Source organism: Biomphalaria glabrata, chromosome 15 (assembly GCF_947242115.1).
Source record: "Biomphalaria glabrata chromosome 15, xgBioGlab47.1, whole genome shotgun sequence".
In the NCBI taxonomy this organism is placed as follows: domain Eukaryota; kingdom Metazoa; phylum Mollusca; class Gastropoda; family Planorbidae; genus Biomphalaria; species Biomphalaria glabrata.
The window spans coordinates 15545550-15558833 of record NC_074725.1 but is presented as its reverse complement, the minus strand read 5'-3'; the positions used below and the strand labels follow the sequence as shown (position 1 = coordinate 15558833).

The 13284-nt window shown below is 35.0% G+C and overlaps 1 protein-coding gene across 6 annotated transcripts in view; it reads right to left on the bottom strand.

Moving 5' to 3' along the window:
* Positions 1-5080: 5080 nt before the first annotated feature.
* LOC106053164 (uncharacterized) overlaps positions 5081-13284 on the bottom strand; it is a 54925-nt gene continuing 46721 nt past the window's right edge. For 4 of the 6 annotated variants that reach the window (XM_056012220.1, XM_056012221.1, XM_056012218.1 and 1 more), the window contains one exon: positions 5081-9307. In XM_056012220.1, coding sequence (XP_055868195.1) covers positions 7086-9307 — 2222 coding nt within the window. In that variant the 3' untranslated portion in view covers positions 5081-7085. Of the gene's footprint in view, positions 9308-10857; positions 11054-11127; positions 11476-13284 lie in introns of those variants that run through there. The other 2 variants (XM_056012222.1, XM_056012223.1) reach the window with 2 other exon arrangements.

The window sequence follows — 13284 nt, the reverse complement described above, 5'->3', positions numbered from 1 at the left end:
GAGTATCACTTATTTAGTCATTTACACTTGGCAAAGTTCTGTCTGAAACAAACCTCTTGGCATCATTTAATAAATACAAATCTACTGTCAATCTATGATGCCCTTAGACGCACTTACACACTTCTTAGAGTTGTGTAATGAATAGTTATCAAACAACAATGAATGACCAAACTAAAAAATGATGCTGATACTGTACTCAAAGTAATTAGGGCTGGGAATAAAAGGTCTTACTTTGACATTAGAAAAGACAGAATTTAATATTGCTTCTTTATTATGAAATGTTTAACTTGAGTCATACTAAAACATTAGATTTTTTTTTTTTATTTGATGATGTACAAAATAAAGAGGAGAAAAAAAAAGAAGAAACCAGTAGAAAAACCAGGGGAGGGGTAGAAACATTACAAGCTCATTCAGCTGGTTTCACATGCATTCTGAGTTTCTGGGTCGCTGGTGAAAGAAAATTAAAATTAAGAAAGGCTAAAACTGAAGTGTTAGAGACATGTGAGGCATCTCTATGTTCAGTAGGCCTGTTTTGTTCACACACAAAAAAGGGGACACATATTTCACCAAAAGAAATAAAAGGTCTTACCTTGACAATGAAATGACTTCATTTAATTTAATGATTTAATTTTTTAAAGTGTAGTAAAGTAAAATGTAAGGTTCCCCTTTCAGATGTAAAGGTCTCATCTGTTTCTGTGGCCCATGGTTGACGAGTGTCATGTGGCAAGCATAATGACCAACCATCTTTACTTTTTCCAATCTAATTTCAGGTACCCATTAGAGCTGGGTAAAATGTTAAAAATGTTTTACATGTTTCGGATGTTCCTTCAGAGTTGAAGATAATTTACTTCCTAGTCCAAACCTCCCTCAGGATGACGAGGGATGGTAGCAGGCAGGGTTTGAACCCTCGATCGTCAATAAATCTGAATGACAGTCCAGCTCGCAAACTGCACGACCAGGCAGCCATCAATTCATCAATTCAATTTTTTAAAATATTGTTAATCAACTTGAGGGATGTGTTGCTGAGAGGCCAGAACTGCTTGGCTTTGGCTTGGTCACCTAACAAAGGGGCTCGAGTTTGAATCCCAGCTCAAGCAGAGTTGTTCTTGCTGAGCAACTTAAAGCTGCACAGAAACCTCCAGTCCCCAATGGACCACAAAAGAGATTGGACCTTAGTGCACTAAGCATGCTGTACACATGAAGGATGGGCAATATAAAAACAAGTTTAAAAATTTTGATTTTTAGCTCCAAGCATATACATTGTTATCCTTGGAAAAAAAAATTCCTTCGTCCTTCCCTTGTCAGTACATTGTGCCCATGGATTAGGAAATGCTGGTCTAAATGTAAAGTAAAATCTTCAGTTATTAAGTATTTCCAAACTTAGGCTGCTTGTGAACTTCCAAAATTGCTTCCATACCATCCGTAGATCAGACTATGAAATAGGAGTCCTTATTGTAAAGGAAAAATACTGGGAGAAAAAAAAAACCCATTAAAAATGGTTTAAAATTTCAAAATTAATTTTTTTCCAATTCATCCTTAAATTTTCTCCTAATATTTTAAGCCAAATAAATTCTTACTTTGGGCTGTGTATATCCAATAGATGACAAGATCAAAAAAATATCTTCACTTATTACTACACATTTCTTAAGATGAATTGTGAATTTCCAAAAAGTGTTATCTTCCTTAGACCAGATCACGCCCATTATCTAATTCCTTACTTCAAAGAAAGGTGCTGTCAAAACTGTTCATTTTCAAATCCTATGACTGCCTCAGGGTAGATCTTTCTCCATAGTGATAAGAAAAAGTGTTTCTTATTTTAAAACATTTTTACTTTACTCTCTACTGTCCCAAAAAATTAAATTCTGTTAATATGTTTGTATTGAGCCTGTTAGTTGAAGACACTGAGGCTATGTAAGAATACATGGTGGTAGTATGTACTTTGGTATATTTGTCTTCATACATAATTTGTCGTGTGATTCTCTTCTGTAGCTATGTCAACATGGCTTTTCTCTTGGATTGGTACTTATCTTTCCTATAATAAGAATTATTATAATATCTCCCCTTTCTTTAAAAGGTTGTCCTCCTTGACCAATGACATCTCATCCTAATGTCCTGCTAAAGTTTTTGTTTTTTTTTCATACATGGAAGCAAATCCATAAATAGCAGGCTTTTTAAAATATTTTTTTTCTCTTACTGTATTTAATTGCATAAAGAACCTAGAAGATAATTAAAAATAAAATGTGATTAAATTTTAGTGTGAAAATCCTTAATAAAAAATTGTTTTGACTGCTTTAGTTTTCAAGAAATTGTTTTGTTAACCTAAGACATTGAAGAAAAAAAAAAGCTTAAAAAATAAATGGTCAACATTTTACTTGCTGATACTTACTTCATTCCCATGAAACCCAATACCCACATTCCAACTTCATAATCACTTATATAGCTCCTTTGTAGAGTGTCCAGAAAAAGTAGAGGCATGGCCCTTTTCAATTATTTGACCAAGCAAAAGGACTTCTCACACTAGCCAAGAATGAGAGATTGGCTCTTCACTGACCTTCACTGACCTGAAGAGCCTCCTTCAACTGTAGGATCATTTATTCACATCTGTTTCAGGCTCTTGTCCTTTTCAACCTCTCTCAGTTCCCCCTGTTGAAACTAGGCCAGAGGTCAAGCACTCTGCGGAAGCTTTTCAAATTCCTACATTATATTGCCACTAATTGTAAGAGAGCCGCTAGAGTAGAGTGCAATAAACATGAGGAATGGACTAGCAGATTTTGGAAGGGGTTAGCAAACATTTCTTTTTTCTCACCACAGTGGTGTATTCAGTACTCTGTTATCCCCATAATATTAAACCCAGTATACCACAGTATCTTATCTTATATAATACAGACGTTACTTCAAAAAAGAAGATGATTACGTCCTACGTGTCATGCATTTAGTCATGCATATTAACCAATGACTTAAATTCTGCAGTACCTGTTACTTTGTATATTTTTTAAGATGGCATTTCCATAAGTTGCAACGTTTTATATATATATATATATATATATATATATATATATATATATATATATAGCCAGTGCGGTACTCATTGATGTATTGCATAACTTTTAAAAAGTAATAATAAATGTTGAAATATAAGAAAAGTAGTAATTTTTTCCCCACTTTGGAAAAGGTGCTGCTGTACCAGTGTGCGTACTGTCACAAAAAAAGCACTGTTTAAAGCTGAAACAGTAATTGAAGAGATATATAATTTATATGGAATAATTTTGAACTTGTTCCATTATAGTCACTTGCCAACATTGACTTTGGGCATGACATGACCTAAATTTTGCCTATGTGCCAAAACAAAAAATACATTAAAAATCCAACTTTGACTTCATAAATTACTTCCACTTTTCTAATTATCTATATCTTGTCATTGGACCCAGATTATTGTTATTTTCATCACTCTTTTCTAGGTTCCTCAATCCTTTATTTATTTGTTTATTGGTGTGAAAGTAATGTTTGTAAATTCTTCTTTGGTGATATTTATCTGTTATCTTGAGGTTTAAGTCAATATGAAATTCTATTGAACCAATGAAATTATTCCTTTTCTAGGTATTGAAACTTTTTGTAGATGATATAATAAGGCTTGTCTTCGAGTCCGAAGATCAGTGAGGAATGCAGTATTTCTGGTGGCTCGGCAGCCTTAATTGGGACCTACATATTTTGCCACACCCTGGGCAAGCATAACCATTGTCCAATATATTAACAGCCTGTGTTCAATGTATATGATGAGGAGAGAGGAAATGTATCACTGGTTAAAACATTTTGAAACAAAAAATATTTGACTTGTTTTACGAAGGTGTGCCTAGTCTCTTCTTTCCTATTTAAATTCCTACTATCAACTCATACTTTCTTTACAGTGGGAGGAGGGTGATCAAGACATGCAAGTCTCAAGTCAAATACTGAATTAAAGAAATGTATCATTTATTTCAAGCTAAAATAGTGCCCATTATAGTATGACTGGATAGCTAAGTTGATGGTGTGAAGAATGTGAATCTATCCCATGCCTAGACTGGGCATGTTTTGTTCTCTTTATTTTTTAAATAATAAAATGTAAATGTTTAGTTGACTATAATATTTGACCATAAAATAAATAGTTTTATTATTTGTTTATTATTTTCGGGAGTTAAAATATTCAGTTTAATCTCATTTATATTATTATCATATTCATGTAATGTATTTATTTATTATTCTTTATGGTAAAGTTTTATCATAGTAACTTAAATTTGAAAAAAAAAAAAAAAGGTATCTATCTTTGTTAGAATTTGTTTTTTTAAAAGTATATATGTGGGGGTATTAAGCTTATTCTGTTAATTCCATTCTACCTCTGTCACCCTCTAAGATAATGACTACTTTGGTTCAGTCATTTTTTTTCCTTATAGATCTAGACTTTCCTAAGGTTATGGTAAATACAAGGTTTTCTAGAGTACAGGTAATACATATGACCATTGTGGAATGAGGGGGGGGGGGATTTGATTAACTTTTCAGTTTTTTTTAATTGTAGAAAAAGTTTTATACAATATTGTTGTTATATTTGTTTAGCCAAGACACCATGTAAACAAATACATTATGTTTCTAACAGGTTAACTGCATTATTACTTTTGTCTTAATACAGTTTTATTGGTTGTCTCCCATAACTGAGTAACAAAGTGTAATTACATGCTCTTGAAATGCAATGTTGTTCCCTTCCTTGTACCTTGAACTACTGACAAGAAGTAAGCCACTGTTGTAGGTTAAAGGTCAATGTGTGGTACATCCAGTACTATTCTACTAAACGTCTGGCAAGATCATTTAACCTATTGAGTTATTGAGTTTGGCTGCCTAATATCAAGGACTAACTAATCACATTTGGTAATTTGTTCTTTGTGAAAATCCAAAGTTCCATTCCATTGTTGTAAGCATTCTGCTTGTAGCCCAAACCCAACCATCATAACAATTAGTTTTATAATACATTATATTTCACTAATTAGTTGATTTTTCTCTCTTTTAAATTAAGAATTCGCTAGTTAGTAATAACAATAATGCGAGTCAAAGCCATCATAGATAATAATTTAATTTATATTGTCATTGTCAAATATTTACAGAGCACAAATAAATATAATTGACACAGTACTTTGCAGAAATACTTCCTTTATAATAAAAAAACAAAATTAAACAACCTCTATTATAATCTCAGCAGTTCTATTTGTCCACAATAGATACAGCTAGAAATATCTAGTTGATGAAGGAAATATGAATGAAAAGAAAGCACATTGATCCTGGTATGAAAAAAAACAACAATTAATATGATTTAATCTTTTCTAAAGTCATAATGGGACTACTACACATTTATTATTAGTATCAATGATGATTTACTATGCCTCAGCTGATGAAAGTAAAGATACTATTATTATGACACCCAACATGACAAGTTCAGTGAAGCAGTCACAAAAACAATTTAGGTAAATTTTTTTGCTTGATCTGTTTTTAATAATGTCCCCTGTTTTGGTGATTTGTTATTCTATTTATCCTGGTATATCATAACCAAATATCATGTACTGTAGTTATATTTCTTCATAACTTTTCAAATAGAACAAATAGATCTATTCATAAGAGAAAACACTTTATAATAGAAACAGTACAAACACATACATACACATTAAATTACATATTATCACATATAAAACTGTTTGAATTCTTCAGTTTCATCCTACAAAAAACAAACAAACTAAAAAGCTTTTAAAGATTATTTTGGACCTAACAGTTTACATTTATACCTTATACATTTTTATAGTGCCATGCTTCAATGCATTTATTCTGAAATAAAACGAGTGTTCTCCATATGGTATGATTTATCCATAAATCAATAATTGAAAAAGTTCCTTTTAAAAAAAAAGCAATGACAAAAATGTTCATTTGAACCCAGCCAGATTTCAGTGAGCTATTAGACTTACAATAGAGTTGTGGGAACTAGTGAGTGGTTCAAATAATAGAAGTTGATAAGTATATTGATTGACAATTGATCAATGACTTCTTTTAAAATGCCTCTAGAACAGAGGAGAGAGTTTGATTGAAATGGATCAATATTGATTTTTGTTTGGGATCATTTCTAATGATGTTAAAACTTTTGTAGCTTTTTCAGTCAACTTTATTCTGTGCATTAGTTTTTTATGGACATAAAACAAAATCTGAACTGGTTTGGCAAAAATCTACCAAACTTGTCACATTTTCTGAAGGTGGGGGGAGGTGGCTTATGTTTTAAAAACTCATTCTTTCACTGTTTTTTTCTTATAGCAGACACTTGAAAATTGGAAAAGAAGAAAAAAAAATCATTATTTTAGTTTATATGGTACAGAAGTCCAAATTTAAAAAAAAAAAGGATAAAAATAGTATCCTTCAGGTCCAAAAACATTTTCCATAACTTTTAGCTGACATCTACTGAATTGTTTTGAGTAGGCTATGCTTCCTTTGAAATATAAAATTCATTTAAGTTTTTTTTGAGCTTCTGTTGAGAATTTTAAAAAAATTTAGTTTTTAAGTTGTTAGCACTATTCATGTTATGTTTCATGATCATTGAATCAGCATACTGTAATTGAAAGGAAAAAAATCAATGTCTTCCATTCTACTTTTTTTTTTTTTTGTCTAGACATTTCAATTAAAAAAAGTCTGTTTAAATGCTTACAATTGTTAAGAAATCTGATTTCCCCCACCCATGCACACACACACACACATTTTAAGATCAGAATAGAACTATGTAGCCACATTGATTAGGCCTACTGGAATACTCAGAAAATAGACCATTGGGTCTTACAACACAACATTTGCCCATGATTGAAAGAAATGAAAGCTGCCAAATCAGACAACTGCCAAAATACATTTGCTGTCCTATTTTGGTACATGGGGACATTATTTTGGCAGATGTTGATCACTTTTAATTAGATTTGTTTCCCTTGTCCATTTGGAGAATGCCTTTTAAACTAGGCCTAATAAGGTGGGATGAAAACACAACTTGAAGGTCACTGTCCTAATTTGGTCAACATTAGTCAACATGGCACGTCAGTCTAGACATAGAATCCAACTTGCTCCTGGCCAGAAGACAATCCTGTGTCATACTTTAGAGTGAATTTTAGAGCAGTGTCCTGGTGGCTGCCATTTTTATCTGGGCAAGGTGATGAGCCAACAGTTGTGGGTGTTACCTCAAAATAAAATTTTTGCTGCCCATTTTGTTTAGTTACAGCAACCAAGTTTGAGGGCGTGGTGTCACTGCATGAGACTGAGCGCAACCTTGTGTTGATGTCTCGAACAGGAGGTGGGGGAGGCTGGGCAGACCCTGCACATCTCTGAGGTGACCTTGACATGTGATGACCTCTCATAGTGGTTTTATCCTCTTGAATACTTTGAACTTTGGGATGTGTTAATGGTCCACTAGAAAGTTGATCAGAAGTTCTGAATGATGTGCTGTCTTTGCTATCGGCAGCATTTTTAGATTTATTGTAACATTGCTCAACATTATTATTTGATAAACTGGAAGAGTAACTTAAGTTGTCTTTTAAAGTTGAGACATTTTGGTTGTTACTACTTGTTCTGGAATCACAAAGCCTAAATGTTGTGGGTAACGGTGGGGTGCCTGAATTAAAACATGAGCCTTTTACATGTTTGTCAGTGTAATGAAATTTATTTTGTGGCAGCTTGGAGACATTTTGATAAGATGATGACTGGGAAAGAATTCTAGCATCATTGTTTGTTTGATGATTTCTCTGATGTAGGAAGTTGATATCTTGTGAGGGTTGGTCATTCTGCTCAAGTGTTTTATTGAGAGGTGTAAAAGAAAACTTGGTTTCCATTTCTGAATCACTGTCAATGCCTGATGAATGTTGGCTGCATGTGTCTTCGTCAAAGGTTTGAACCTCATCCTTAAACCTGACTTTGAGTTTGACAATACGGTGTTTAGATGAAACGCTCAAGCATGACTTCAAAGAGTCCTCTTCACAGTAGGAGGCGTCGTCTGAGCAGTTCTGTATCCCACTTTCTTCAGAGGTGGTGGTGGGAGTGAGGCTTGTCTCGTCCTCCTCCTTGTGCTTGCACCTGGAGACCAAGGGCAGGTCACAGTCAAGGTCACTGGATGTGGAATCGAATATGAAGTGGCTGGAGGGTTCAGAAATGCATGGTGACACCATGTTGCTATATGTATGGTAACCTGCTTTCATGTTTAAATGTTCAGTTGGTGACACCATGTTGCTATAGGTATGGTAACCTGCCTTCATGTTTAAATGTTCAGTTGGTGACACCATGTTGCTATATGTATGGTAACCTGATTTCATGCTGAAATCTTCAGATGATGAGGTCAGGGAAAAGAAGTCAGAGTCTTCAGAGCTGCAGATATTGTTATTGGTATACTGACCAGCTGGTGGACAGTAAGACCTTTTGGGCATTGTTTTAGCCCTGGTGTGATCTTGTTTGGTTTTGATAAGATTCAGGACAACAATATTACCATCATGATCCATGGTCTCCCAATGGACATCACTGATAGGGCGGCAAACATTAGGAAACAAAGGCACCAGTTGACCTATGTCTTTCACTTTGATCTGAATCTGCACTCCAGCCAGAGTCTGCACATTGCCAGGCTGCTTTTTTAGGGCAAATTGAACGTCATAGTGCTCATTAGCATACAGTGTAAACAAGCAAAAGTCTGCTCTGAGAAGCTCAGGTTTCAAACCAATTAGGAGGGAGTAAAACTGGACCTGGTCAGCCCAGGAGTCATCCTGGGTGTATAGAACATATCTGATGTGCTCACGACCGTAGTGGACCTGTCTCAAGGCCCATAGCGGAAGGTCTGGAGCTAAAAGATAGAAATCTTGAGAGTTTTGAGGCAGAGCGTTCATGTGCTCTTGATTCACTTTCTCTGAGTGGTGAAACCTCCAAGGTGGGTGCTGAAATATATGCATGGCTTTTCGCAAGCGGAATTGATCCTCGCTGCTGACATTGTCATCTGCATCAGACCCACGCAGAAAAAGCATTAATGCCAGGCTGGGAGTGAAGGAACTGTCATTCTGGGGGGAGTTGCTGTTAAATGGGACTTCCCTCTCTGTTTCACAGAACAATTTCAAACTGGGATCCACCAGGTCTATGACTGACTGGTACTGGTGCCCTACCGAGAAGTTGTCATAGGCATCAGTGAAGATGCCAAGAGTGATCCGGCAAGGGTCATGACTCCAGCACACTTCCTCTGAATCAGTATTCAGCGGGAAACTCCTATCAACTCTCATTTCGCTGCTGTTCTTATCTGTTGAGTTGAAACACAAAAATATTTAAATAAAATGTTTTAAAACAAAGAATACAAAATCAAGAGTATATAGGTCATTAACATTACAAAAGTTGTCTTTAAACATTAAGTGCTCATGAAAATAAGTTAACATTGAAATTACTTTCCACACATTAAAAATTTATATGAACTTATAGCTCTATATATTCTTTTCATTTTGTTGTAAAAAATGTGTATATTTTCTTGCATATTGTTCAAAAATTCATGTTCTTTCTTTGACGCAAGTGCAAATAACAGTCTTCACAAACGCATCTCAAACTGCTTGCAATGTTCCTATTAAAAGTTGTGATGCTTAAAAGATTTGATTAAAACTAGATGTAGTTGGAAATGTAAAATAAGCTTAGAGATAATGCTGATGTACACTAATGAGATTCTGTGACTTAGAATGAACATGGCCACCGTATAACAACTAATATTCACAAGACTTCTTTCACGCCTTTCTAGGTAGCTTCTAGATCTACATAAGGAGTTTGATCAACATTTGCATTCCATACTATTGGTATATATCATTATATATCTCTAAGCGAGATCTGAAATCAATGAAAATATGTGGGAGCATATGGACAGCATGGAGAAGACAGCATGGAGAGGACAGCATGAAGAGGTCAGCATGGAAAGGACAGCATGAAGAGGTCAGTATGAAGAAGTCAACATGGAGAGGACAGCATAAATAAGGTCAGCATGAAGAGGTCAGCATGAAGAGGTCAACATGAGAGGACAGCATGGAGACACTAAAGCGACATTGAACAAGAGAATGAGAAAGAAAGCTGCCATATCAGGTAACCCTCATGCACGAACACTGGCAAAGTTTGCCGCGCCAAATTCGGCTTGTTTAGTTACATCAGATTCTGCACAGACCCAAGAACAAATCAACACATGTGCACATTGCCTTTCGAGACAAAAGTAAACATAGGCCTAAATATTTTTTATTTATTTTTACATAGGCTCCATTTTATTTCAATTTTAAACAAAACATCAGGGCCAATTAGTCATAGGCCTACTATTCCATCCTGTGCTTTTAAAATCCTTTTCTTCATCTCTGTCTCTCTCCCTCTGCCAATACCTATCTGATACACGCGTTCATTTTGTTGTTTGCATATTTTCTTAAAATTTGATTCTGCAAGAAATTGAGTGTAGGCCTAAATTTAATTTGAGCCTTAGCCTTTTCGATAACCATTTTCAGCTTCTTTTGACATTTCCGCCAACCTGACTCAAATAGTAGCATTAAAGTTTGCAGGCTAAAATAAATTACAATCGCAAACTAAAATTATGTAATAATGATCATTAACATAGGTATTGCTATTTATATTTATTTTGTAAAATAGCCATAAGTAACATTAGTGATTAGAAGACATATCTTTGCTATTAAAGTCAATTTAATAATAATAATAATAATAATAATAATAATCTTTATTATCCGTAAGGAAATTTGTCTTACAATTTGTGCATTACACCAAACAAAAAACATTATAACTATAAGAAACCAAAGTGTACATTCACACAAGACTCACTCATAACTAGATTAAAAGAAATAAGGTTCCGTCGGAAATTATGGCCCAATTGGCGTCAATCACACCGGTAAGCCAAAAGAACCTAGAATAAAAACTAGATCTAGTTAAGTTTTAATCTGGATCTAGAATAGCTCTTGTGTCTTGTGTGAGTTAGTCTGGTCAAATAAAACTAGGCCTAGATCTAGATCCTATCATTCTAAAGTAGGCATAGATTCTATATCAAACCTTTATTTATAGATGTAAAAAAAAAAGATTGACGTTAGGGCCTACATGAGAAGCGACCATTCCTAATGTTGAGTTGAAGGTTCATTGAAACTTTCCGAGAGGCAAGTCGACACCAACAATACATTGTGTCTCAAAGTAGGCAACCAAAACGGAACAACGTAACTCGTTCAAGATGCAGATGGAAAAGGGCGAATCTTTGGGGATTTCTTGCTAATGAATGATTATAAATAGAATCTACGCACTTTGCTTCAAGACATTAGGCCTATCTAATCTAACATTCCTAGTTCCATATGCTAGGACAACTTTGTTTAAATGCTCCTTCTTCCCTAGTGTTTTTGAGCTAGCCAGGAAAACCAGTGACTTAGAAGAATTTTGGTCATTGGTTAATATGCATGACGCGTAGGACTTAATCATTTTTTTTTTTTTTTTTTTGAAGTATCGTCTGTATTACATAAGATAAGATTTCGAAATGTTTATCGAGTCTTTTCGACAATAGAAATAACTCTCATATAGCTAACATGTAGGCATCTATAGATGTAGTTCCTAGAGCGAGTTAGCGATGAAATATTTGTTGCACGTAACCAAGAATGATAACCTTCCCATGATTACGCAAAACCAGCTGAGATGTGTCTAATTTTCGGCAGATATAGAGAAAAAAAATGTTCTTCGTTGCAGCCTGGAAGATCTATATCTACAAGCTGTTGAACGTGTTTTTCAGCGTTTAATGTCTGAAACGCTAACATCATAACGTTATTCAGTTCACCTAGAGAGAGAGAGAGAGAGAGAGAGAGAGAGAGAGAGGGCTAGGGATACTACACAGACCAAGTGTTGGTTAACGGAACAAAAAAGAACCCAGAGACCGCTGTCAAGTCAAAAGCGCGTGCAAAGGCAGTGACATAAACACAACAAAGCTTCCTGGATCAAGATTTGTTACTTCGCAATATTGTCTAATGCGTCGTTGAGTAGCAAGTTGTTGTCAAGTGACAGGTAGCTCAAGTGACAGGTGTGATGTGAACGCAAGCAAGACACTCCATATTTGAATTGTAACTAGAAGAAAGAAAGAGACCAGCAAGACACTCCATATTTGAATTGTAACTTGAAGAAAGAAAGAGACCAGCAAGACACAGGAACATTCACGAACAAACACACATCTAAAACTGAATGGGAAAATACTTTCACAAGATTACAAGGTCAAGGCCATCTACTTCATTGACTAACATTGTGACATGGGGGAAACAACTTTATTGGATTCATATTGTCAATGTTATGTGTTTATACACATCGTATATTAACTCACTCCATCTGTTTGTCTGGGTGGAATCTTGTACACGTTATTTCTCCCACTTCCCAGTCACGGATCAAATGAAAATTCGCTCAATTATTTTATGGTTCAAGATGATACATGAATCAATCAAAACAAAAGTGAAAAGAGCGAAAATAAAAGGGGGTTGGTCGTTGTGCTGGCCTCAAGACACCCCCGTTGACCGTCGTCCTTACAAACAAATGACCTTTACATCATTCCCCCCACCCTTTAAATATCTAAATGTCTGAGAGGGGAACGTTTTAGTTTTATGGGTGAAAAGAAGAGAAAACGAAATGGAGAAATGTGGTAGCCAAAGGCCTGCAATAGATCAGTAGGAACAAAATTGAAAAGAGGAAGATTTACAAATAAATAGACAATGTCGAGGACACCATATGGAAAGATCACTGTTGTCAGTTAAATAATAAATATATATTTTCCTACCATCGTTCAGAAATGATGAAATGATTTATTAAAATACTTTTGGCTTATCACTGCTTTCCTTTTTCTACACCGGAAACACCAAAGAGCAAAGTTATTTATGGATTTTCCGCCATGTTTGAAAATTGACGAGTAACATCCTGTGTCTATTATACTATTATTCATTTCTTGAGTGTCTTTTTGGCATCGTATTAGACCAAAAGCCATCATGATATGCAAATCGCTAAATTGATCACGTGGGTTCTTGGGCACGAGAAGAGTCAGCACTTCAACAAGAAGTTGTGATAGGACGATCTCAGAGTAGGGGAAACAATCCAACTTGATAACCAGGTGCTTCAGTGGTTCTCATTTTGAAATAGGGTAAAAGGATCATTCATTGCATCCTTCACAGTAACACTACTGATTAATGCTCAAACTTGGTATTGAAGAGAATTTTCCATAGCCACTTACACAAGATTGAG